The sequence below is a fragment of the Heloderma suspectum genome, chromosome 6 (genome assembly GCF_057233095.1).
Source record: "Heloderma suspectum isolate Gila_16-S chromosome 6, 16-S_ref, whole genome shotgun sequence".
Lineage (NCBI taxonomy): Eukaryota > Metazoa > Chordata > Lepidosauria > Squamata > Helodermatidae > Heloderma > Heloderma suspectum.
This window is the reverse complement of record NC_139463.1, coordinates 41,384,906-41,412,749: the sequence shown is the minus strand read 5'-3', so window position 1 is coordinate 41,412,749 and position 27,844 is coordinate 41,384,906. Positions and strand designations below refer to the sequence as shown.

The 27,844-nt window shown below is 46.0% G+C and overlaps 1 protein-coding gene across 3 annotated transcripts in view; it reads right to left on the bottom strand.

Moving 5' to 3' along the window:
* Positions 1-219: 219 nt before the first annotated feature.
* PLEKHA2 (pleckstrin homology domain containing A2) overlaps positions 220-27,844 on the bottom strand; it is an 81,528-nt gene continuing 53,903 nt past the window's right edge. For all 3 annotated transcript variants that reach the window (XM_084804053.1, XM_084804054.1, XM_084804055.1), the window contains exons 7-12: positions 19,582-19,722; positions 17,044-17,112; positions 15,195-15,265; positions 13,304-13,367; positions 5,160-5,237; positions 220-1,997 (exon numbers count right to left, since the gene is read on the bottom strand). In XM_084804053.1, the coding sequence (XP_084660179.1) occupies positions 1,626-1,997; positions 5,160-5,237; positions 13,304-13,367; positions 15,195-15,265; positions 17,044-17,112; positions 19,582-19,722 (795 nt within the window). In that variant the 3' untranslated portion in view covers positions 220-1,625. The remainder of the gene's footprint in view (positions 1,998-5,159; positions 5,238-13,303; positions 13,368-15,194; positions 15,266-17,043; positions 17,113-19,581; positions 19,723-27,844) is intronic.

Sequence of the window (27,844 nt, the reverse complement as noted above, 5' to 3'; positions counted from 1 at the left end):
TTGAGACGTTTCTCTTCTATTTGTGGGTCAGTATGGCCAACGGTCAGGAATGCTGGGAGCTGTAGTCCAAAACATCTGGAGAGCGCCAGGCTGGGGAAGGCCAGTGTAGACAATACAGTCCTAAAGGGACCAAGAGCCTGAATATGGAAGGTGCTAAGTTTTTATTTGGTGTTTGCTCTGGAAAAGGCCTCGACTGTCTTCCTCCATTATTATTTTTTTTATTATGGCTTCACCTGAACGCACACTGTGAAAATCTGGCTTGGGCTGGATAAACACACTATGAACTACCAAAGGTCCCCAGGGTAGAGTTTAGACTCCAAAATAAAAGTGATGCTGTTTATCTTGTGAATGCTCCAAACCCACTCTCATCCTGCCCCCCGTTCAACATCCCCGCCAAATCATCTGGCTCAGCTGTACCCAAACTGGTGCCCTCTAGATGTGTTGGACTACAACTGCCATCATCCCACAGTCATCATGGCCAACGGTCAGGGATGATGGAACTGTAGTCCAAGACATCCAGAGAGCACCAGGATGGGGAAGGGTGTTCTATGTTATTGTATTTGATACGGATGGTTCCCTCTCTGCAGAAACAGCTCTCCAGAAACTCCACTGTGTTTCAATCTCTCTTACCATGGACAAAAAGCACGTGTGCTTTCTTTACATCCAAAGAGTGCCCCACAAAGCGGAGGTATTAGACAGGCCTTGCTGCTTTCCCTGAGGCCGTGTGTATCTCTCTCTTTTATTATTTATTTATTTATTATTAAATGTATTAATCGCCCATCTGGCTGGTCACCCAGCCACTCTGGGCGATGTACAACATACAATAAAACAGTTTAAAACAATAAAATTCTACAATAAAAACATTTCCTAAAATATGGAAATATGGTCTCTCCATAACACCCACCCCAATTGGTTTCCACGGGGTTGGAGGGAGAGAACACTTAATGGGAAAAGACAGTGCAATATTTTCTGAAAGGATTACAGAACTAAAAGGTTTCTTCCCAGACACAATGTTGGAGGAACCTTAAAGTTCATTTAGTCTAACCCTCTGACACAAGACAGGACTGTTCCCCCAGATCAAGCATGCAAGCCAGTATTGCCACTACCAGAAGAGTGAGGTACATAAAACACACACACAGGGAAGCAACACCCTTCCCAGGGTTTCTAGCTAATCACACAACATGGCCTCCCCTTCACTACATGGGGAAGCATCTCAGTGGAATGGACCACACTGTATCTAGAATGGGCCAGGTTCTTGCTCCTAGAGGAAGACCTCTATCTGATGAAGGAAAAGACTTGATGAACATCCCCCAAGCTAATATGGGGCAGGGATGGATTGCTCCATTCCATGGTTTTGCAAACTCAGCAGACTGGCAATAGGATTGAGTTTAATCCCCTGAGCACAGCTAGTCCATTGCTGCTTCAGCCTTCAGAAGGTCATGGAGCTTGTGGTCCCATCTTACATCCTTCCCAAGTCTACGTTTATAGCATCGCAGTGGTTACTCCACTCTCGGCTTCCTGAGCAGGTGCAAGCTAGCTCATGTTCGCCCAGCACATCCTGTGCTTGGGTCCGGATGTCTCCAATGCCATCTGAACACCTGCAAGCCCCACGGTGCTGTGCATGGTCACACATCTGAGGTCCGGATGCTCTCGTCATCCAGGTCATAGGGAAAAGGGTGTTCTTTAAAGTTCTGGGGTTCCGACCTGTGCCGCAGACGCCTGCCGTGCACGCCTCCGGCCTGGCGCTCAGCAAACACAGGGGCAAACTCCGCATCTTTCACTTGACCGGCCTTCTCTTCTGCTGCAGGCTGCGGCTGCTTCCCTTCTGGCTGCGGCACAGGCTCCCAGGGTAGCCAGCCTGACGTCGAGGGACCCTTGCCAGCCGCCTTAGACTCCTCTCCCAGTTGCTTCAGCCTGGGGATGGCAGGCGTGGCCGAGCTGGGCATGGCAGGGCCTCTGCGTTTGCTCACTGACATGGTTCTCAACAAGGGCATTTCCTGGGGCGGGGGGTGGGGGGAGAGAAAGACATATACATTGTAGCTCTGATAAAAATCACCCTAAAATAGCAATTTATTACAAGAAAGTGTATCCACAGTTAACCATTCTGCCTGGTAGAGGAATTTCATATGGGCTTTTTTTTGGTTTCAGATGCAGTTCCAGGCCAGTGCTGGTGATAATCAGGGCTGTGTGCATAGTACAGTTGCACAGAAAATGTCTAGGGCTGAGCACAGCATTCAGCTTTGTGAGAATCACAATAAAAAAAAAAGGAAGTTTAATCGTAGCGAAAGTGTCCTTGAAGCTGTGTGAACAATGACTGGTGAATTTCAGAAACTATTGGTTTGGCCAAGTGAAGTATTACGTGGCTGGGGCAAGTAAGGTTCCAGTGCCCGCCACCCCCCGCCCCCAGCCCTGTGCCCCTGTGCCTGACTAGCAGAAACAGCATTACATGTAGTGAACAAATAATATAAAATTGAAGAATAATTTATGCAAAATCATGAAAATGTTCCTCAACCTGCATAATTCATATAGGTTGCAGAATTCAGCCATTTTTTGGTACAGAATTTGGATATGGTTCTATATAATAATTGTTTAATGCAAAGCAAACCCAACTTGGGCTTGGCAAAGTTTTCCTATGAGGAAGCTTTCTTATGGATGCCCCACCAGGCAGCCAGAACATCTTGCACAGAGTTTAACATAAATCTGTAGTTAAATATGAATCTGACTTTGTGGGGATGCATTCTGAAGAAACTTTCACAGAAGGGGAGGAAGAGGGGAAAGTCATCACATGGCACCATTTTTCTGTCTAAAGTCATCATCTATAGCAGACTTCCCCAGCCTGGCACCTTCTAGATGAGCTCCACTACAACTCCCATCACCCACATGGGGATGATAGGCATTGTAGTCCAATACAGCTGAAGGGTGCCGTGTTGGGGAAGGCTGATGTACACATTCTACACTCTTTCATAGTCCAAACAGAGTTGAAGGCTGATTCACAAGACAATTTGTTTTGTTTTTCCTTATCAATTTTGTCACAAGCTGGCTTTTCTAGGCCAGTGGTCTCCAAAGTGGGGTGCGCGGACCGCAGGAGGTACACAAGATGATCTACTGGGATGCACGAGAGCAGACCCCTGCTGCCCTGATGAGTTGCTATTGTCAATGATGGCAGAGGCAACAGGATGGGACAGGAGCCAAGAGGGAAGCTCCATGGCATTTCTCTCTCAGCTCCAGTCCTATCCTGCCTCTGCCATGGCCACCGAGAGCAACTGCTCCAATCTCTGCCAGGCACAGCAGAGGAAGGTGCAGTTGCTTGCTTGGCCATGGCACTAGAGCAGCTACCGTCCTGCTGAAGGAGAGCAAATTTGTTCCAAATTTGCTGACCTTTTCTGTGAAGACAAGTGGCTGTCAGAAGTATGCTACCTAGCAGATATTTAAAAACACACACACTTAATCTGTCCCTTCAAGGTAAAGGTGACGTTTTAACAATGAGTGAGAAAGTAACTGCTTTTCAAAAGAAACTCGTGCTATGGAGAGAGCATTTTGAGAATGGATGTTTCCATCAGTATGTGATTTTGTTGCTGAAAACTATGTGTGTCACCTATAAAAACTATCATATCTACACACTCAAAAAACTTGGAAAAGGAATTTTCTAACCTGTTTAAAAATCTCCCAAATGAAGAGTTTCTGTGGGTTTTGAACCTATTTGTTAAAAATATAAAAATGCAACACCTTCCGATTGGTTTGCAAGAACAACTGATCGACATCAGAGAAGATGGAGGTTTACTTGCTGAATTTCAACAAAAACTTTTGCATAATTTGTGGATGAGATTAAAAAATGAGTATCGTGATTTAGTAAGTGCAGCCAACGATGCACTTATTCCATTTGGATCTACGTATCTTTGTGAGGTGTCTTTTTCAGCTATGACAGCTATTCAAACCAAGTATTGAAATAAACAGAACCAGACCTTCGAATCGCTGTATCACAAAGTGTTAAACCAAGATTTTCAAAAATAATGAAGCATATTCAATTACACTGCTCTCACAAAATATTATTAATAATATTTAATAATAAAAATATTTTAATAATATTTTTAGTGAGAGCAAAAAGGTTTTTAATACATAAAATACATTATTTTAAACATATGGTTTATTTCGTCTTTAACTCATCCTTCTTTATTTCTATTGTTTGTGTATGCTTTATAATTTACATGATATATTAGTACATTATAAAGTATATGTATATTATTTATAAATAAATATATATATATTGGGGGCGCGTACGCAAAATGTTTTACTGTTGGGGTACATGATCAAAAAAGTTTGGAGACCGCTGTTCTAGGCAGTTGTGATGAGGTGAAAGTCTTCTCAAAGAATTGGAAAGAGCTGTGGCTGGTTTACCATGTCTTTGGAAAATATGGCAAAGTGGGCTGAAGCCAGTCATAGCAAATGTCTCTTTTAGAACTGTCCCAAAATCACCAAAATGGCTCAGAAAAGTCAATCCATGCTGATTTTGCCAGAGGTCAGGTCTTAGTCAACGGCTTCAAACAAGGAAATTCTGGCCGCTGCAAGGCCATGATCAAGCCATAAATGGCAGAGTATGGCTTCTCTGACCACAACTACCTCTACTTCCATTTCTTTCCTCTGCAGAGCAAGTTACTAGTCCTCACCGATTAAAAAAGGCAAAAGCAGGCTGCCTAATAATGGAGCCCAGAGGCGAATTGGGTGTGATACCTCATACATGGCATCTCAGACATGGCCATCCAGGCACAGATTTTTGCTGGCTGGGAATTCTGTGAGCTGCAGTCTAACATCTCTGGAGGGCACCAGGTTGGGGAAGGCTGATTTAAACTTAACATTTCTAGGCCTTCAACTTGTACTTAAGGAACTTTTCCAAGGAAAAGTTTTGCTTCTCCAGTTTTGCCAAGTCCCCCTCTGCAGCTGCAGGGACACGTAGTCACATGGCCCCTGTCCCATGCCTGCTACTTTCCCCAATCTTCTCTGCTGCCCATTCCTGGTCTTGCGTTGGAGGAACCCAGGGACTGGAAATGAGCTATTTCTGAAATGTTTTGCCCAAGACATTAAAATAGATGATGTCTGCTTAAGAAAACAAACACAATAAAGTTAATTGATGCTGCACTCAAAGCGGGAAGGATATGACCTACCCTGGGGCAACTCTTTAGCGCGTGCACCGCCCCCGTGATCGCTTTGATCCAGCTGTGCATGTCCTCAGGGCTATAGGCCTGCAGGAAAGAAAAAAGACACCAGTCAAAAAACCACGAGGCTCCTGCTCACGCCCACAGATCTTTCTTAGCTGGATGATAAGCAGAGCCTGTACCCAGAGGTGAGTCAAAAGGGGAACAGAGGACACATTAATTTCGGGACTGTGAGATGGTCTGGCTAATCTGGTTCTGAATGGTCTGGCACTGTGTCCGCCCAGGATCTACATGTCATAGTGCTGCCAGGGCTGGACCACAGGGCACAGGTCAGAGGCCCTGCGGTCCAGAAAGGCCCCAAATGATCCCTTGACAAACAAAGCCCATCCTTTCACCTCCCAGGTTAAAAAAAAGAGAGTTGGCAGGGAGAGCCATGCCTCCCTCTCAGGTTAAAAAGGGGGGCTGACAGGGCAGTGGTGGAGGTGGGAAACCAACTGCCCACCCCCCTCAAACATAGTGGTGTCTCTGCCTGCATGCCAGCCCCCTCCACATACTCTGGCCCATTATAGGAAGCTTTGTAAAACAGAAATGATGTGGCAGCATCATGACCTGTGCCTCAGTTTGCATGCTGCTCCATAACAAAGTAATCTGGGCAGTTTACAATAATCCAGCATAAAATCAAACATAAGATCAAAAGTAGCATAAATACAACACATGACAGAACACACAGCACCTGCAGAATTAAAACACTTTTTTTTTTAATAACAGGCATTTCCTGAGCCAATAGGCCTGGGATGAACAGAAAGGTTTTGCCCTGGCCCCAAAGAGACCACAGGGTGTTCTGGAACCTGTAGTGTTTTGCAAACTTGATGGCATTTTTGTAATAACTTTCTAGTAATAGGATTTTTCTGGTGCGTTTCTTTTAAGGAACCAGCTGCAGTTCTAAAAGCTCTATTAACCACACCTGAACCAGCAGATTTTTTTAAAAAAATTGTTTTTATAACTGCAGGTGGAGACACTACAGTATTCTATACCGTCAATGGGTGTGGAAAGCTTGGAGAGTGCGTGCGTGTGTGTCTTTCTATATACCTTTTTACATACTAGACCACTGAAGAACATCTATGGCTGAAACGCATTTGGTTATTTCCGGTATTGAATGATATGATTGCACAACTTGATTTTGCTCTCTTCTGTTGCTTGCTGACTGTATGTTTGTAGCCTGTATAGGGTTTGGGGGATATTATTCATCTTCACCGGTTCCTTATTTGAATTGTTTTATTGCTAGCATGCAAAATTCCAGCAGGGGGCAGAAGTGAGTTTTTTTTTTTTAAAATACATTATTTCGAAAAACCAGGGGTTCTCTCCCTCCCCCCTCCCCCCCTCCCCAAAGTAACGAATCTCCAGGGCATTTTGGTAAATGTGGCTTTCTGAGAAATGGAGACATCCCCCATCCAGACAGACAGCGCACCAAACGCTGCAAAACCACATGCAAGTCCCACTGAAGTCAACAGCGCTTGCCCACGCATAACTAATAGCAAGCTCACACCCCAAATAGCCAGGGAAGGGAAAGTTCTTGTCACTCTGACTACTCATCACAGCAAGGGGGAAAGAAAATACTGAGCAGGGATAGACGGATCTGTCAATGTTCAGTTCTCTCAGTTTCTCATTTTTCCAATCTTTAGTTTGGTTCATGACGACCTTTGAGGTTTGAGATATATATTTTTTAAAGTTTGCAGGAACATGTTTATGCATTTGTGTATGCATTTGTCCTAATACGTGAAATTTTGTATGTACGTTTGGCTAGCACACGCTTAAAAAAAACTAATTCCCACAATACAACGCATTTTAATCTTTACTAAGGGCGTAATCCTATGCATGTTTAAACAGAAAAAAGTCCTATAACTTCTAGCATTCCCCAGCCAGCTATGCTGGCTGGGAAATGCTGAGAGTTGTAGGACTTTTTTCTGTCTGAACATACGTAGGATTGCGCCCTAACACACACATTTTTGTGTGCAGTTTTTAAATTGGGGGACTCCGTTGCAAAATTGGGACAAGTGTGAATTTCGAAGAATAACCAAGTTCCCATCCTGATATTGGTTCGAAAGTGTGAGGTTCGATAAGTTTGCCTTAAAATGTGACTCAAACAAATTTCTCCCCTATCTGGAATAGCAAGCAACGGTGGATGTTTTTGCCCTGGCCTTGAGGCAGCCTTCTCCAAGCTAGTGCCCTCCGGATGTATCCGACTGCAACTTCCATCAGCCAATGCCATGCTGGTTAGGAATGATGGGAGTTGTAGTCCAACACATCTATCCTGGGGAAGGCTGCCCTGAGGAATAAATCTGGAGATCCAGTGTGGTGCAGTGGTTAGAAAGTACAAAGCTCCCACCCACGAACCCCATTTTATCCTCATAACAACCCTGCAAGGTAGGTTAGGCTGAGAGTAACCTAACTGGCTCGAGAACACCCTGTGAGCTTCATTGGCTAAATAGGGATGTGAACCTGGATCTTGTTGGTCCTCATCTGAGACACTGACAACTATACCACACTGGTGTCTGAGGTTGAAGGGAATTCGGTGGAAGTTACCCCAGGATAATGCCTGGGACAGGCAGCCCCTGAATGACTGGTGGTGTGGACGTCTATAGTTAAAGAAGGCAGGCTGAAACCCAAGGCTTCTTGAGGGTGAATGGACAGGAGACAAGACGGCAGGAACTGATGCATTTGTCTGTCTAGCCCAGTCTGGTCTGGTCCAAATGACAGCGGTTCTCCAAGCTCTTCGTCTTCCTACCCAAGGTACTTTTAACTAGAGATTCCGGAGGTAGAACATGGAAACTCCATCGGCCAGAGAACTAAGGGCCACGGGGAGGTTGCACCCCCCGCCTCCCAAGAAAAACATCATGGCAAGTGGAAGACCAATCTAGCCCCTTACATTGGCCAGAGAAGGAACAGCTGCAGGGAGCTTGTTTCGCTCTTCCCTGCCAGAAGGAACACTTACAAGAACTTTAAGGGAGCAATCCTATGGCCACTAGTCAGTGGCTAGACAGCCATAGGATATGTGGTTTTCCAGGAACTGACCTCGGAGCCCGCGCTCCGAGATCAGTTCCTGGAGAACTGACCTTCCCCCCGCTTCCGCGCTGCCTCGGAGGCAGTGCAGAAGAGCCCCACCCTCAGAAGAGGAGTGGCCAAACCGGGGCGTTCCAGGGGCGGGGGGAGGCGGAAATGCCGATACGACACATCCTATGGCTGTCTAGCCGCAACTGCATGGCAGGAGAAGCGCGGAGGGAACGATCCCCTCCATGCTTCTCCTGCCCTGCATTGGATAGGTGGTCGCCTCTGAGTTCGGAGGCAGCTGCCTATCCCCATAGGATTGTGCCCTAAAACTAGTGCCTAAGTTTTACTTTTTTTTCCTCCTCCCTCCCACTCCCTTTTCCTTTTGTGGCATGCCTTTTAGACTGTAAGCTTGAGGGCAGGGACTGTCTTGATAGTAATCTTTGTATGCTACTCTGGGAGCCATTCTTGGCTGAAGAACAGGGTTAAAAATGCTATAAATGAAGTAAATTGTATGTGCCTCGCACCAAAAGATGGTGCAAGGCACGCTCCTGTGCACACGAGCTTACCGCACAGTTCTGTGACAGATAAACAAAACACAGCCAAGCATAACTCCTCAACAGGTGCACAAAAAAGCAATGTGCTTTGCAAAAACCATTCTTAAGAACATCCTTTGCCCCCACCCCACCCGATTATTCTGCTCTTCCCTCCCTCTCCAAATCTGATGGCTCTAGGGAGAGGGGCAGAAATGGAAGCAAAACTAATTAAAACTATTCCCCCACTCATGCCATTCTGCATTTTCACATTTATGAAATGTGAAAGGCTTCTACTGCATGATGAACTGCTAAAGCAGGGGTCTCCAACACGGCACCTGTGGGTCCCTCCAACAGCACCCACAAAGCTCTCCACTCCCTGCCCCCTTCAAAAATTTCTTTCTAATAGCCTGAAAAACATTAGGGTGCCCGATTCTCCTTCCTATTCCTGAACCTGTCGCTGGTCAGCTGTTCAGAGGGCTGGACAGGAAGGAAAGAGTTACTTTCTGGCCTCAGCCAATCTTCTTCCATCCACACAGTCCTTTCCCCGTTGCTGTCTCTCTTATTTCTCCATGCCCAGCTTCTAGTCTCGCCATTTCTCTCCACCCAACCCCTTTCCTCACTCTTTCCCTCCCTTCCCTGTCCCTAGCCACCTTTCTCCCCTTCCTAGCCTCTAGCCTTGCGCTGTCTCTCTCCCCCAACCTCTTTACTCCGCTTTCTCCCCACTCCTAGCCTCGCTCTTTCTCTCCCCTCTACCTTGATATTTCCCCCTTCCTCCCAGCCTCTAGACTCACTATTTGTCTCTCCTCACCTCTTTTGACTAGCCATTCCCCCACTAGCTACATAGGAGCCATTTTGTGGTGGTGCCCACAGCAGTTTCTCAAATTCCCAAATGTGCCCATGGGTCCAAAAAGCTTGCGGATCCCTGTGCTAAAGTACTGTCCAAGATCTTCCAAGCTGAAACACACCTGGAATGGCCAACTTCTATACGTTTGGGGGCCACTCCAAACAGTAGGTATATATTTTGCCTCTCTGCTCTTACATGGTTCCATCCTTAAAGGAGGCATAGAAATAATTCTAGACAGATGGACAGACAGTAGATAAATACATACATACGTGTGTTCTCCCCTCCACATTACCAACCAGGTCCACACCCACTTAGTGTTAGCAGTCCTGCACTATCTAGCATCCTTAAGTCATACATAGAGCCCACAAATTCATCTCCTGGAAGATCTCCAAGGCAGATTGGCAGTGGCCTTCTGCCTTTCCAGAAGGAGCACAAGATAGCAATACAATCTAATTTATATGAAATGCATATGAAGGCTCAAAACTACATAGTACTGCAGGCATGGGGTTGTCACTAGAAAATACAGCTCTAGGTCATTCGCCACTTATTATTTATTTTTTACATTTATATCTCGCCTTTTTTCCTCCTTAACGAACCCAAGGTGGCATACATACTCCTCCTCCTCTCCATTTTAGCCTCACAACAACAACCCTGTGCAATGGGTTGGGCTGAGAGTCTGTGACTGGCCCAAAGTCACCCAGTGAGCTTCATGGCCAAGTGGGGACTAGAACCCGGACCTCCTGGCTCCCAGTCCAGCACTCTAGCCACTACACCACGCTGGCTCTCACTTACTCCCAACAACGTGCAAGAACTAAGAAGAGCTCTGTTGGATCAGACCGGAGGCTTATCTAGTTCAGCATTCTGTTTCCCCAGGCCAGCCAGATGCCTGTTGGAAGCCCACAAGTAAGACATGAGTGCAGTAGCATCCTCCTGCTCGTGTTCCCTAGGAACTGGTATACAGAGGCAGATGCTGAGCCCCAGGGAGTGCAGGCCAGCTGCCAGCCACAGACGTGTTTGGCTGAAGTATAAGGACTCCCCATGAGTAAAGGTCCAAACACAGGGAGGTTCAGAGAAGAGCAAAGGCAAGGTCAGCAGGCAGTCCGAAGTCTGGAGAGGAGCAAGGTTATCAGGGAAAGACAAGGCAGGAATCTGGGAGCTAGTGCACAGACATTGTTCTAGCACTCTGTGCCTAGAATGGAGGGCATTTAAACCTGAGCCTTCAGAGCCCCACCCAGAGAAGAGCTGCAACCCATGAATGCCACCTGAGGAATGGTTTACTCATGAGCAGAGCCTTGTTTATGAGTATAACTTTACTCATGTAAATGACCTCTGTTGTTTTAATGAATTACTGATACAGGTTTTTAAAGACTGGATTTGAGATCCAAGGTCACCCCTAATAGAAAGGTGTTCCATGTTAACAGCATGGTTATAAACAAACAAACCTATAGAATTCTGTCTGGTTCCCATTCATTTCCATGGTGCTTATGCAGGGGAACTTTCTGGTAGATTATGCCCAGCATCTTTACGATGCTTCCTCCCAACTGCGTGTACCCTTAACGCAGTGTTCCCCAACCTGGTGCCCTCCAGATGTGTTGAGTTGCAACCCCCATCTTTCCCAGCCGGTACTGCCATATGAGAATGATGGGAGTTGCAGAAGGCTGCTCTAAGACATGCAACACAAAAATAGTAGTCCTCTCCAAAGGCAACCCAGAGCATCTGCATCTCTCTCCCATCTTCATGGTTCCTTTTTGCACCAGTACAAATAACCTCCATTGTAAATACAATGAAATGGAGAAGTGAGACTGTGGCACAGCCAGGCTCCCCTTGGTACACAGGGCCCCCTGAGGCCAAAGTGAGCTGTGTACAAAGTCTCACTTCAGTCACCCTTTCTGCTTGAAAGAGTGACAGCAAAGCATCCTGTTTGGCAGGCTTAAGGCCAGCGTTAACTGTCAAGAGCTAAATTTACTGCCTAGGAAAATGAATTCAAAAACAAACACGGCCGTCCCCGCAAGGAATCCATTTTCAAATGACGTAATACGGACTGGCAACTCGATAAATCTTCTACGTTGCTGGCTTTTGAACATTCTCGTTTCAGGGAACCCTTTGGACACTAACTCAGCAGCCAAGGAGTCAAACATGTTGTATTCTGGGGGATCAGGGCTGGCGACAAGAGTAGGTATGGTCGGGCACCTGCTAAGGGCCCACACCCAAGCATGGGCCCACTGGCAAGAGCTCCCTGGACTTGCTCCTCCTCTTCACCACTGCACCCTGCTCATTCCCCTGCCTCTCGCTCTGGCTCAGACTATGGTGGTGGTGGTAAGGAGGAGCAGGAGATGCCACGGCCGGCTTGCTCACTGGCTCTCCAACAGTCAAGCAAGCAAATGCTAGCGATGATGAGAAAGAGGAGGAGCATTAGCAGCTGGTGACAAGTGGTGGGGGGTTAGAAGGTAGACTCACTGAGGGAGGGGGCCCATGGAGGGTGTATTGCCCAAGGGCCCGCTAAAATCTGGAGCTGGCACTGGGGAGGATGTTCTAGGATGAATTCAGATCCTGGGTCCATATGAACAGGCTTCTGAGAGTGCTTCCAGACGAGGCTTTTCTTCTGCAATCAATCTGCCTCGTTGTCAGAATTTTATGAGTAGGTTGAGATGTCCTTGCCTTCCACTTGCAACCCTCCCATGTTTCCCCACTGCTGCTTCTGTCTTCTTCCTTTTCACAAAAAAGCCCCCATTAAGGATGAAAAGATGGAATAGCTGTGCAATGTTTTTTGATAGCACTGGGAACCCTCCATCTGGAAGCATCCTGATCATTAAAAATCCTTAATGGTGCAATCCTATGCATGTTTAGACAGATAAAAAAGTCCTACAACTCCCAGCATTCCCCAGCCAGCATGGTTGGCTGGGGAATGCTGGGAGTTGTAGGATGTTTTTCTCTCTCTCAACATGCATAGGATTGCACCCTAAGTCTCCCCTGGAGAGACAGGAAGAGAAAGCTGGTGGGCTCTTGGCTATCTTTCCCCATCCCTTGTTTATCTATGCTCATCTTAGCTCTCCTTCAGTAGCTAAAGGCGCAATCCTAAGCATGTTTAGACAGAAAACAGTCCTACAACTCTCAGCATTCCCCAGCCAGCCATGCTTTTCTGGTTCAGAGAGGAGAGACCAGGGATACTTACGTCCTGAAGTATAAATGTATTTATTTATTAAATTTATATACCGCCCAACTGGCAGATCCCCCTAGGGGCATTTGCAATCAAAAAGTTTAAGAAGATAAGCAGAGAGGAAACAATAAATGAGAAAGGTGGCCAGGGGCTCTATAATTCCCTTCTCAGCCCCAGCTCTCTCTATGCTTGTCTCCACTATATGTATACTTTTATACACATATACTGTACACATATGTGTACAGTATATGTGAAAAGTATATGTGTACTTTTCATGTCAGGAGTGTCATGTGTAACTAGGCCTGTGGGGTCTCCCTGTTGAACCACTTGAACTGTGAGTATGATCTAGATGCCTAACACCCCCCCACCCCCGAGGCTGCACATTGCAATGGAAGATGAGGAATGATGGGCAAGGTGTCTTAAAGAGAAGCTCGATGCTATGGCTGATCTCCTCTTGGAGTAAACCCTAAAAAGCTTCCAAAGAACCATGCTCTACAAACTCATATATACACCAAAGCTCCCCGGAATACTGTTGGAAAGCCCCTGCTCTATATGGCAGCATGTGTTTTACCTGGATATAGAAGGTCCTGTTGCTTGTTATGATTTCAAAGAGGTTGTCCCGTGTTAGAAGGTCACTAGAAAGACAGAAAGATGAGTTAACAGGGAAGTTGTTGCACACACTGGGGATTTTTTTTCTTCTTTATGCCAGTTTTTCTACAAAAGAGATTAAAGTACTGATCCTTAGCGGAGGATTTAAAGCAACCTGCTGCCCTCCAGATCTGTTGGATTGCAACTCCCACGATTCCCAGCCAGAATGCTGGCTGGGAATGATGAGAGTTGTAGTCCAACACATAATGCATTATGTAGCAATATCTCCCCAGCCTCCAGCAACACACACACACACACACACACAATCCCAGCCTTTCCGCAAAACCAAATGTATCTTCTGGAATACAAAATGAATTGGCAACCAAAGGATCTGCGACCAAAGACAGGAGAGCCTGTTGCTACTGTGTTCTGCTTGTCTGCACAGTAGCAACTCCCAAAAGCATCTGGCTGCCCTCTGCTGTAAATAGGATGCTGGGCTGGATGGCCCCTTTCGACTCATTCTGCAAGGCTCTCCTTATGTCTATACAGCAGCCTTCCTCAACCAGGAGTCCACCAGATGTGTTGGACTACAACTCCCAAAGAACGAGTTGGGAACAGAGTCAAGGAACAGAGGATCAGAGTCAAAGAACTATAAAAGGCAAGATAATTTATTTCTTTTTTTAAGAAGGCGGCACTGTGCAGCTATTTCATATTCCCTTCCTTAACAGATTATCTGCAGTAAGCAAAAAGACAGAAGGAGCAGTGGGAATATACAGGAGGGTTATGAGTTGAAGATGATGCCTAGACCCCCTGCGCCCCCCGTAAAGTTTCATGAGTGAGGCAGTGCGATTGTGCAATAAAGCTTCGACTGGAAGTACCCCCACACATACACACACCAGCTACTTTTGGCAAAACAAAACAAAAAGATCCACCAAAAAGTTATGTTTAGTTTAGCCCACAGCTATCCTATTATCAGGAACTTGGCTAGAGAAATTCAAAGACACATTCGAGTCAGGCAAGACGGGGAGATAAAAGTACTACCAAAGTTTTTCTTAGCCATTGTAAGGCCTGACCAATATTTCTCAGAAGATAATTTTCTGATAAATTTTTGAAAACCTTCATTTTGAAGCTCCTCCTCTATTGTAGGAGAATGTTAGTCCACCCCTCTAGAACATTCAGCAAAATGCTCCCTACCCCACCCCCAAGTTCACTGTCCATGAATAGGGTGGGACATAGGAAGTTGCCTTATGCTGAATTAGATCACTGGTTCATCTAGCCCAGTATTGTCAACACTGACTGGCAGCTGCTCTCCAAGGTTTCAGGCAGAGGGATTTCAATCTCTGGCAGGGATATGCCGGGGATTGAACCTGGGACCTTTTGCATGCAGAATGTGTGCTCTACCACTGAGCTACAGCCCTTCCTAATGGTGCAGCCATGGATCTTGCTTTAGAATTACTGAAGGGAGCAACATCCTTGGCCCCTACTCCTTCCAGACCACCTTCTTTAGCCCATTGCTTCCTTCCATCCACCAGTGTAAACAATATAGTTCCATTCCATATTAACTCAACCCAAATTTCTTAGGAGACTATTTCCTTTCTCCATCCTCTCCACCTCAGTTGTTGGAGAATTTCACCTTTTGCCCCAGGAAAGGCCTCCCCTCCCCACAGTTTGATTCCCACAAATAGCATGGAGAATTTTGGGGTGCCATTTCTGCTCATCCCTTCTCTCCATCCATCACTCCAGTGAGATGCTAGTGCACAAAAAACCGTGCTCTCAAATATTGGTCCTCCACATGGGCAGGCACAGGTTTTGCAGAACTTAAGCCTCAAGTGTCAATACCAAAGATAAAGACCGCCTGGAGAGAAAAGTCATACCCAGATTTGACTAAACATTCATGCGACTTCTGCACGTCCTTCAGCAGGATTGAACGTAAAGGTTCCTTATCCTGAGGAGACAAACAAAACAGATGCTGGGGTGAGTAGACCACCAGTAATGAGAGTAGATGCTACACTGGTCTGAAGGATGCAAAAACACCAGGTGATATCACTTCATGTTGAGATGGCAGAGGCTAGCAAGCTTCTGGATTGCACAAAGGTGTTTTTAACAACAGCTGTCGGAAGAAAGATACTTTGCAACTCAGATGTTTGCTACCCTACCAAACAACGAAGCCAATAGGTGTTATCCTATTTGCATAGCACTGTTCATTTATGCTGATGAGTATGCTTAACAAATTCATATGTAAGTAATTATGATGCACAGCTATATTATGAATATGATTATTTTCATTTTTATACCGCCCCATAACTGAAGCTCTCTGGGCAGTTTACAAACATTCATTAAAAAATACAGCAACAATATTACAAAAATATGACATTATGATAAAAACAGTCTAAAAAATTTTAACACACAAAATTTAAAACAACTTAAACAGCTAAAAAAAGAATTTTGGTAAACAATTTTCCCATAATAGACCTGTTCAAGACAGCAGACAGAGATGCCCCATCATATGACATTAAATGCCTGGGAGTAGAGGGCAGTCTTAACCTGGCGCCGAAAAGACAACAGTGTCCGCATCAGGCGGGCCTCAGTGGGGAGCTCATTCCAGAGTTGGGGGGCCACCACTGAGAAGGCCCTTTCTCTTCTTGCTACCTTCTGAGCCTCCCTTGGAGGTGGCACTCAGAGGAAGGCCCCAAATGTTGATCGCAGTGCCTGTACTGGGGCAAGATGCAGTTTTATACTGTTCAAATTGATTTTATCTGTACTGAGATCTTAATGATATAGGGTGGGATACAGATGTTTTAAATCAATCAATCAATCTATCAATCAATCAAATAAGATGCAGGATTCCCATTGCTCAAAATACAGGATTCCCATTGCTCAGATGACATTCCAGCCCATGAAGCCCTCTTGGATTCCCCCAGGGGGTGGGGCTTAGCCTCCAAGCTCTGCCTCCTGGAGGAATCCCCACTGTTATCTCCAATTGGCAGGGGAAGTGACACACGCAGGGGAATCCCAGCAGCTATCTCCATCACTGATCCAATCAATGAAGAGGAGTGTCAGAAGGAGGAGCCCAGCTTGGCTGGCGCTCAGAGGAGCTGCTCCTCCAAGTGCCAGCCGAGAAAGTCTTCACAGGCTGCTCGCCAGCCCAACTGGGGTGCTCAAAGGGGGTCCTTTTCTCCGTGCAGTAGTGCCTCTGTCGGCATGGAGAAATGTCAAATGGGCAGGGTGGATGAGATCAAGGGGAGGGGTTTCCTGGTATAGCTCCACCCCCTGACATCAACCAGCCCACCTCATTGGTCCAGGGGGGCAATTTGGACTCTGGATCAAATAGGGTCCTCACCCTTGTTTTACACACACATACACACAGACCTAGATTACATTATCCATAGCTCTGTATGCATGTACATTTGTGTGTGAGATGACTTGTCTCCTCCAACTGTTTACTAGCCTTTCTGGCCCATTTACTGGTCACTTCCAAACAAAAGATGTGGCTGGCCCACGTGACTGCTGGCCATTAAGGAACTTTAATTCTGATCCCCTTTGCCTCATCTGTCCAAACCTGACACCTTCAAAAAAATCAAATGGCAAATTCACAACATTAATGACAATGGTATTATTTTACTTAACGGAAATGGAGCTTTAGCTCCAAGGAGATGGGATCCTCTCCAGTCTTAGGACATGAGAGCAAATTACCATTCTACAAGGCGTGGCAGTATTGCTTACCTGCTCGCACTTGAAGTAGCTGATGGAAAAGTCATCCAGGGTAAAGTAGCGCCGTTTCCAGCTCTTTCTCTGAAAGGCAGAAACAATCCCTTTTGAAGCTGATATTCTCTTGCATTCCTTTACTGCTGCCCCAAACACTCCACATATCATAGGGGCCCATGGCTGGTTCTTCACACAACATATAATTAACCTATAGTATTCACTGCCACAAGTTGTGTGTGTGTGTGTGTTAAGGACTGGATAGTTTCAGTGACGATTGGTCTCTCAACTCATAGCCATAATAACGAAATGGAACTCTCAGGTACAGTGGCAGTATACCTCTGGATGCTTGGCATTGGGGATACAACAGGCGATAGCATCGATCTGGCTGCTGCTGGAAACAGAATGCTGTATTAGTCGACCAGCCTTCCCCAACCTGGTGCCCTCCAGATGGTGCTGGCTGTGCGATTCTGGGAGTTGTAGTCCAGCGCATCTGGAGGGCACCAGGTTAAGGAAGGCTGAAACAGACCCTTGGCCTGATCCAGCAGAGCATTTCTTATATGATACAAAGCAAGCACAATGGGATAGGTGCTGGAAGAGTCCTCACGCCATCCAGATTATACCAGCCTTCTCATCTCAATGCCAGCATGTCATTAAAAAAAGAATACTGGAGAACTGGAGAAGGTAGAGAAGAGGGTAATCAAAATGATCAAGGGCTAGAGCAACAGTTACAACACTTGGGGGCTTTTAGCTTAGAAAAAAAGGCACATAAGGGGTGGGGGACATGACAGACGTGTGTAAGCTTATGCATGGTGTGGACAGGGAGAGGTTTTTCTCCCTCTCTTATAATACTAGAACCCATGGGAGATTTAGGACAGATAGAAGGAAGTCTTTCTTTACAGAGTTAAACTATGGGATGCGCTACCACAAGATGTTGTTATGGCCAGCAATTTTGATGGCACTAAAAAGGGGTTGGACTAATTCTTGGAGGAGAAGGCTACCAATAGCTATCAGTCATGGCGGCTATATATTACTCTAACATCAGAGGCCGCATGCTTCTGAATACCAGAGGGTTACAGGAACATAGACAGCTGCCTTCTACTGAGTCAGAGCCCTCATCCATCTAGCCTGCTACTGTCGACACTGACTGGCACTGGCTCTTTGGGGTTTTTAGGCAAGGGTTTTTCCATCCCTACCTGGAGACTGAATTTGGGACCTTCGGCATACAAAGCATGTGCTTGGCCACTAAACCCGTCTCTCTGGCCCCTTTCCAGTCACTAAGGAACAGCAACTGGAGGTTGCTATTGTGTTCATGTCCTACTTCTCTCTCTCTCTCTCTCGTATTTATTTATTTAATTTCTAATCTGCCCAATAATTAATGTCCTCTTGGCAGATTACAATCAGTTCACAAACCAAAAATGCCATTTTAAAACATAGTTAAAAATATATATGCTTTCGAACCGTGGTGCTGGAGAAGACTCTTACGAGTCCCCTGGACTGCAAGGAGGTCAAATCAGTCCATCCTAAAGGAAATCAACCCTGAGTGCTCACTGGAAGGACAGATACTGAAGCTGAAGCTGAAATACTTTGGCCACCTAAAGCGAAGAGAAAACTCTCTGGAAAAGACCCTGATGCTGGGAAAGACTGAAGGCAAAAGGAGAAGGGGACGGCAGAGGATGAGATGGCTAGATAGCATCACTGATGCAATGAATATGAACTTGAGCACGCTCCGGGAGAGAGCGCAGGACAGGAAGGCCTGGCGTGCTATGGTCCATGGGGTCACGAAGAGTCGGACACGACTGAACAACTGAACAACAACAACAACAAAAATATATAAAACACAGTACAAATATTTAAAAAAATAAAATGCAATATAATAAATACGTCAGGTTGACCACTGTGGGAAACAGGATGTTACGCTAGACAGGCCTTTGGTGTGATCCAGCAGGGCTCTTCTTACGTTCTTATGCTATGGTCCTACGTCAAAGTGCCACCCCAGTAGCACAGAGAGTAAGGCGCCTGGACCCAGAAACCCTGGTTCTAGTCTCCTGTTGCCTTACTTCTGCTTCCTCCCCTTTGGAAAGAGACCACAGCTCAGTGGTACAGCATGTGCTTTGCATGTAGAAGGCCCCAGTTCAAACCCCAGCATCTCCACTTAAAAGGATCTCTCTCAAACAGGGCCAGCCCTACTCATTAGGAAGAGTGAGGCAACTGCCTCAGGCAGCTGATTTTGAGTATCTTGAAAGCCAGCAAATTGTTACTTATTTAATTTATTGTTGCATTTTTATTTCTAGGGAGGGCAAAGAAGCGCTTGTGGGATTGTCTGCTTCAGGTGACGAAATAACATGACCAGACTTGGGTACTTGGCACCTTGACTTGAGGGGTATTTGCTGCTCTGCCTCAGGCAGCAAAATGTTTTGGGCTGGCCCCAATCCCTCCAGCAGCAGGGTCACAGTTACCTTCCAGTTCAGTCACCTCCTTGGAGCCTCGCTGGGCAAGTGACTACCTCAGTGGAAGCAGGGAAATACACCAGAAAGACAGGCTAGGGTGGCCACCTACCACGTTCCCTTGCTTGACGCAATAGCCACTCTTGATGACTGGAGGTCCAACTGGCGTCTTGGTACTGGGGATGTAACTCTGGGACCGTCTCAAAAGAGGATGAACTGCTACCTCGCTGCCTTCAGAGCCATCTCCTCCATTCTGAGAGAGAGAGAGAGAAAGGAAAGAAAAAACGAAACAGTCAGACCACCACGGAGAGAGCAGAAAGAGCAACAGGGTAGAAAAGATGCAGGAGTGAGCACTTGGCAGCGATAGAAGCAGATTATATATTTTGCCAGAACTCCTGTAACTTGGCCAGAATGCTTAGGGTGCTTCCAAACAGACTGCGCCTAGGACTAATCAATCACTGCTTTTCCACTGCAAGCTACAAGCAGAATTGCAATTGCCTTTCCATATATTGGGGGATATCACGTGCTTCCAGATCGAGGGCTGCTAGACTACTGATCAAAAGGCACTGTGCAGCTATTCTGCCTTTTCTTCCTTAATGGATTTTTTCTCTGATAGGAAAAAAAGATGGAAGAAGTGATGGAAAAACATGGAAGGGCTACAAATAGAAGGTGCATTGTCTGCAGCCCTGTAAAATTCCATGATTGAGGCAGGGCACTTGCAGGATAGAAACACCCACTGTGCATGTTCTGTGAGTACATCCCACTATGTTCCATCCAAACCAGTGCCCTTAGCACTACTCTTCTGGCTTCAACGGGCGTGGTTTTGACATGGGTAGTGACTTAGCAGGCAGCTGAACCTATCACAGCTCAGCACACATTCATTATACCAGCCTTCTCCAACCTGGTGGCCTCCAGATGTGTTGGACTACATCTCCCATAATCCCCAGCTATGGGAATTGTAGTCCAACACATCTGGAGGCCACCAGGTTGGAGAAGGCTGCACTATACCCTTTGCATCCATTTCTTTCTTTTTTTAATCAATCTTTTAAGTAGTGCTAGAACAGCTTTCCAGCTATAGATTTTTAATTAAAATATTAAAAGAGCAAAATGCCACTTATATGAAAGAATGCTGTAGTGCTGAACCCCGGAAATACTACAATACAGTATATATACTTTTAAACTGATTGGGGGAGGGGCATTTCCAGTCACCACCATGTTAGTAATGGAGGTGACCAGAAAGGAATTAAAAAAAAAAATCAACATTATAGGGTTATATCCCCATTAATGCATTTTTAAAAAAAATCGTAAAAAAAAAGACAGTACTTCCTGGGTGACTTTGGGATTCATGCTCTGTCAGTCTAATCCCGATGTGAAAATAAAAATGGCATAACCTCATATATGCTCCCTTTCACATTTTGGTAATCATACAGGATACAAACACCTTCCTTTAGCTGCAGCATCAAAACCCACCAACTGTTTGTGCAACTGCAACTTATTCAGTATCGTAGGCAGAGCTGTGTGTATGCTGTAATTCCATGGGAGTGTGAAGAGAGCACAGAATATGGTACTGGTTGTAGTATTTCCTGAAAAGCTCTGTTTATATATTTTTTTTAAATCAAAGCCAAGTTTCTAGCCCTTATGACCGCAAAACTATGCTTGAATACATGTGGGCAAAGCTTGCGGAAATCTCAGAAGGCAGAATGGTTCCTGAACAAGATTTCTGGTGCTGAGAGAAGGGGGTTTCCATGGTCTATATAGCTCCTTGCCCCCATTACAAAACCAGAATGAATTACTCAAAGCAAGGGAAAATAGGCAATTATGCATAAATCATCCAGGTAGAATAATTAAGTGCCTCTTGGTAGAAAGATTAGGTTTGCCTGGGTCAAGGAATGTTGATGATGATAATGATGATGATGATGATGATGATGTTATTAGCTGGGAGAGGCTAAAGCACAGGCCTCCCCACCCTGCCTTTCTGGAGGGCACAGAACTGGATCCGTGCCGGAACATTTGTCCCAAGAGAACAGTGACCACCGTCTGTATACAGAAAAGGCTGGGGGTTGGGGAGAGGGAAAGTAAATGTGAGTGGAGGGGGTTGTGGGAAATGGCACGAGGAAAGTAATCTTTCAGCCAAACATCAACGAGCAGAAATGCAGAAAAATAAGCTGGTGATAAAAACGAGGCCTCTACAGCCTCCTTTTGGTTAAAGAGAGACCAAATGAAGCAAACAGCTGTACTGGTGAAGCTTTTGACTTTAAGAAAATGGGCCCCAAAGGCCTTAGCTCTGCAGAGAAGCAAGTGGGACTTTGCTCGTTGCATAAATTACATGGGCGAGTGCCTGCTTACTGCTTTTTAATCACTGCAGCTCCCTGGCGACAATGGGGACAGACACAGAGTGTCACTGTGTGCCCCCATTTCGAGTAGCCGACTCACTCCGGCGGGGCGTCAGTCTCCTTTGGCATGGAGGGCCCACAACAAAGCACCCTAGTGTCCCTGCCAGGTTGGACGGGGTGGTGGGATAAGGTGCAGCCAGAGGGAAGAGCTGGAGGGGGGGAAAAGCAACACTGCAGCCTCCAAAGATGGCATCTGTCCCTCTGGAGCGGTCAGGGGTTTGTCACAATGGACTAGTCCCACAGAGAGAAGCTGGCAGGAATTAAACGGGGAAGAAAGTTGCCAAAAACCGGGGAGGCTTGGCGGAGGAAAGCAGGAGAGAGGAAAAAAGCTCTGTCAAGAAGCTGTCCGTGAGGTAAACGTTTCTGTGGTTTGCTTGGGGAACCTCCTCACAGATTTATGGCACAAAGCGACCCAAGCTTAGAAAATGGGCACGGGCGGAACTGGTGCCTTTGAACATTATAGCACCCTGCCATGACAACGTGTATATTTAAAAAAAAGAAAAGCATTCTTTGCCTACCCAAGCAGGGCCGGCTCCAGGTCTAAGGGGGGCCCTGGGCAAAGTGGTGGGCACTCAAGTGGGCTGGGTAGGTTGAACCTCACTGTGACAGCAGCACTCAAAGCAGAGCCGAATGGCTGGGACTAGCCACTCTTTTAATTTCCCACAATGCAGCATGATGACGCTACATTGGGCATTGTGGGGAAATTAAAGGAGTGGCTTGGTCCTATTGCCCTAGCAACTTTGATCTGGTCCAAGGTGCCAGATCAGGGGGAAAAATGGTTTAGGAGGGCTCAGGGCTAGGGATGTGCAAATCAGTGTAACTCAAGCTTGTGGAGGTTCCCCAAATTCCATCTCAAAGCCTGTTCTGAGTCATGTCCATCTTGGATTGCAAACTTTGTGTTTTTTTTTCTTTTCACACAAAAATCTGGGTGTCTTTTCATATGCATTTCCCCAAATGTTCACATCAATCATGCGCATTTTTCAAGTGTGCGCATTTTTCAAATGCTTTTTGTTGTTGTTGTTCCGCAAATTACATTGCAAGCTCAGAAATGTATGGACTTCAACTCAGGAACGTAGGGACTTCGACTGCAACTCCCATCACCCTCACCATTGGCTATGGGCTGATGGGAGGTGTAGCCCCTCAACATATGCAGGGCTGTCCATTCCCCATCCCTGCTGTAAAGCAAGTAGGCCCGGGCACTGACAGCAGCACCAGCCATGCTGTTTTACAAATTTTAATTGAGGCTTAGTCTACCTTGCAGCAGTATGAGATGGAAGTGAGGTGTTCAGGTCCTAAGATGGTAGAATGGGCTGTACCACTTCAGACTGCAGGTGAGAAGGCCCCATTTTTGAATGCTCCTGGGAGAGGGCAGTGCTAGAACTATTCTCCTTGATGGACTTTTTTATTTGCAGGGATATTTTTTTTTAAAATGTGGGAATATTAAAAACAATGGCATGGCATCACCCCTGCATGCTGAAGTGGTACAGCCCATTCTACCACCTCATTCTGTTGCAGTCTTCCCCAACCTGGCATCCTCCAGATATGCTGGATTACAACTCCCATCATTCCCAGCCAACATAGGTATGTTGGCTGGGAATGATGGGAGTTGAAGTCCAACACATCCAGAGGGCCCCAGGTTGGGGAAGGCTGTTCTACTGTGTGTGCAGACTAGTCCCACATCAGCAATTTAACTGGGACTGCTAGTTGAAGAGAGCTTCGGCTATTGGGCGGTATAAAAATTAAATAAATAAATAAGGACAACTCAGAACACCTTGCTAGTGTGTCCCTGCCGCTTGTTCTCAGCAAAGCGGAACACAGCATAAAGAGTTCAAGCGAGTGGGTGATCCGCACAGCCAAGCCATTTAATTAAGCATGGCAGGGCCAAGCCTTAATTAAAGTCGACTCTCGTAAAACAGGCAACTGGCAACAGCTGTAATGAAACACAGGCCAGACTTCCTCTTGTAGCTCAAGCCCTTAACATCTAGCTTGTTGGTTGGCATAACTTACTTCATTCCCTAGCCTGCCCTATCCCGGGGGCTCAGGGAGGATTAACAGCACTAGAACCACAGCCCAACAAAGCCAGTAATTAGGATGCCAGGATGTAATACCAAGAGCTGATCTTCATGTTCAGCAAAAGCACCATGTCCTGGGACTGAACCACTTCAGGAGGTGTGGTGGGAAGAATATATGTTTGACTATTCCCCCATGTTTAAATCTCCCTGCAGAGAGAGGTCAGGATTTTCTCCCCAACACGAAAGATGTCCAAGGGCAGGGAGTGCTTAACATCGGAGAGGAATCAAATATCCAATTCCACACCTGCATTCTGAAGTGGTACAGCCCTTAGACCTTTTAACTGGAGATGTTGAGGACTGACCTTGGAACTCTGGACATGTTGATCATGCACTCCATCAGTGAGCTTCTGCAGGGCCCTGCCATCTTATAGGTATGGCTATGAATTGGAGTTGGGCTGATACCAAAGGCACTTTACATCAAGCTAAGGCCTGGTTCACACATGCATAAACATCAAAATGGTCCCGTTTGCATGATCAAATAGCCCAACATGGCTTATTTAAGCCACGGTGCGCTGTAGTGTGGGCAAGTGACCATACTGAATATTCAATACCTGTCTGCAGCTTGTTGTGTCGTGCGAGCCCAGGGACTGTGGGTTATAAAAGGGTTAAACAACCCTTGCATAACCCATGGTCTGTTGCTGGGTTATCCGAGGTTTGTTTAACCCTCGGATAACCCATGGTCCCTGGGTTTGCATGACACAAAAAGAATATTCAAAATGGCTGCCCATCTGCACCGCAGCTCACTGTGGCTTAAATTACCCATGATGGGCTGTTTTGATCATATGAACCAGATCAGAGACTTGCAACTGAACAGGTCAACTGCATCCTTAGTATGGACAGGGGTTCTTTTGTTTCATGCGATAGGGAAGCTCCAAGTTATAATAGATTTGGACTCATGAAGGACATCACTTGATGTTGCAGGCTAGGTCTAGGCATGCAGCAGAATCAGGTGGGAAACAGGGAGTGGAATGGAATAGACTGAGAGTCGTAGTCCAACATCATCTGGAGGGCCTGATGTAGCTTGTAGTTTAGCTCTCAGCGTGGATCCTTATGAAGCCACAACAACACCATCCGCACACAAGAGGAGGGTATCAGCAGACTTAGGGAAACCCCAAGGTTTGCAGAAGTACAAAAAATCTTGAGGGGGAAAAACCCCCTAAAGGGGCAACCTTCTCCCCCAAGTAGCCTAATGAGAATGGAAAATGCAGTGGACAGTTGGAGGGGGTTTTAAAAAACCATCCATACCGGGGGAGGGAATGGAGTACTATGGAAGGGGACAGGGCTAGCTGGCACTCTGAACAGGAGCACTCCTGCTGTAACATTTTGTTGTAGGCCCTGCTAGTTATTTATTTATTTATTTAAAGCATTATTAGCTGATCTTCAAGCCACAGCTTCCACTAGAGTGCCAGGCTTTTCCTCCTTGAGCCTCTTTCCAAACCTTCTAAAACTTGTATCACAGGATATACAGCTTTCCTTTCAAAAACAAAAAAGAAGAGTGCACTATTAAAGGGGAGGGTGGCATACTTTTCTCTCCTGAGTTAATGAGGCCTGATACGGTGGTTGTGCTAGCAGTGAGGCTAAGCAGCTATGCCTGGGATTTTGTGATGCCCAAGAGCTGGGCAGGTCAGCATTATTGCCATGGTGTCTTATTTATTTATTTTTGCCTACGCCCAACTGTAGCCAAGGGTGCCCAGGCCATTGGTTCTGAGCTGGTGGGTTGAACAGCGGCACGACCACCATGCAAATATATAGTAACAGAATTGAGAAGCAGGTCCCAAATTCATGTTGGGGCTATAGCTGGGTCCCCCCAAGAGATGAAAACTAATTTAGGGTGCTTCCCAATGGACAGCTCCTAGCCCTACCAGCAAAAGACATGGTGCAGCTATATCATCTTTCCCTCCTTAATGGATTTTCTGTGGCTAAGAAAAAAAAAAAGAGAAGAAGTTGGATGAACAGAAGATGTTGTCTGGACAACCACCTCTCTCCCTGCCACCCCAAACCCTAAGAATGAGGCAGGGTGATTTCACAATAAAAGCCTCATCTGGAAGCAACCAGAGACTCTGCACTGGAAAAAAAAACTCCAAACATTCTGAAGTAAGGTAAACCAGTTTCTGCACCTTGAGAGCCAAGGTGTAGTGCAATGGCAACAAACACATGAAGAGGGAACTCTCCAGTCCAAATCCCACTTCAGATTTAGGCAAGCCACCCATTTTCACCACAACCACACCCCTGCAATATGGGAATATTAATACTGACCTATGTTACAAGGTTGTTGCAAGGATTAATTAGTTAATGTAAATGATGCATTTTGAATGCTCTATATAAATGCTTATATTGGTAGTATTAAATGTGTACTAAGCACATTTTTCTATGCATTCTGCAGATGTACATCCCCTTACCTTCCCTCTCCTCTTTTTTTTTAATAGTACAGCCTAAATTGTATACAACCCGTAAGAAAAGGGCATTTAAACAAGAGACAGAGAGGGAGAAGTGTAAAGAGGCACAACAGCAAACCAATAAGGAGACTCTGGATCCACTATGGATGCAGTCAGTCTTAAGTTAAAATATTAATATTACTTATTTCATTTCTATACCACCCAATAGCCGAAGCTCTCTGGGTGATCACAATAATTCACAAGATCACAAACCACAGTTACAAGATAACAAAATACAGCATAACATTTATTACAGATAATAAAATACAGCTAAAAACAATTTCAATAAAATATTAGTCCTCATATGCCATTAAATGCCTGAGAGTACAGAGCAGTCTTAACCAGGCACCAAGAAGATGACAGTGTTGGCGCCAGGCTCAGGCTTCAATGGGGATATCATTCCATAACTGGGGGCCCATACTGAGAAGGTCCTCTCCCTTGTTGCCATCTTTCAGGCCTCCCTTGGAGGTGGCACTCGGAGGAAGGCCTCAGATGTTGATCATAGTGTCCAGGTAGGTTCAGGTTGGGAGAGGCGCTCTGTCAGGTACTGCAGTCCTGAGCCCTGCAAGGCTTTACAGGTTAAAACCAGCATCTTGAATCCAGCTCAGAAACATATAGACAGCCAATGCAAATGGGCCAGAACTGGTGTTATATGCTCAGACCTTGTAGTCCCAGTTATTAATCTGGCTACTGCATTTTGCAAAAGTGCCAGCTTCTGAACAGTCTTAAGGGAAGCCCCTCGTAGAGTTAATTGCAGTAATCTAACTTGCAGGTTACTAGAGCGTAGATTACTGAAACCAGGTTATTCCTGTCCAGATAGGGGCATAGCTGGGCCATGAGCCAAAGTTGGCAGAAGGCTCTCTGTGCCAGTGAGGCCACCTGATCCTCAAGTGACACAGCTGGCTCTAGGAGAACCCCCAAGCTACGAACCTACTCCCTCAAGGGAAGTGCATCCCCATCCAGAACAGGATGAGTCCCCTCCATCCTGTCAGAACAATCACCCACTAACAGCATCTCAGTCTCGTCTGGATTGTGCTTCAGTTTATTAGCCCTCAACCAGTCCATTGTCACAGCCAGGCACTGATTTAGCACAATCACAGCCTCATCTGACGAAGACGAAAAGGAGAAGCAGAACTTGCATGCCATCAGCATACTGATCGCAACACACTTCAAAACTCCAGATGACCCTACTCAGCAATTTCACGTAGATCTTGAATAGCATGGACAAAACTGACCCCTGAGAAACCCCATGCTGGAGAATCTATGGGGCCAAGCAATATTCCCCAAGCAACACCTTCTGGAGCCGACCATCCAAGTATGAGCAAAACCACTGCGATACAGTATGCCACACTCTCAGCTCAGACAGTCACCCCAGCAGAATATCGTTGTTGATGGTACCAACTGCTGCTGACAGATCCAGGGGTATCACTAGGGTCACACTCCCCCTGTCTCTTTCCCGACATAGGTAATCATAC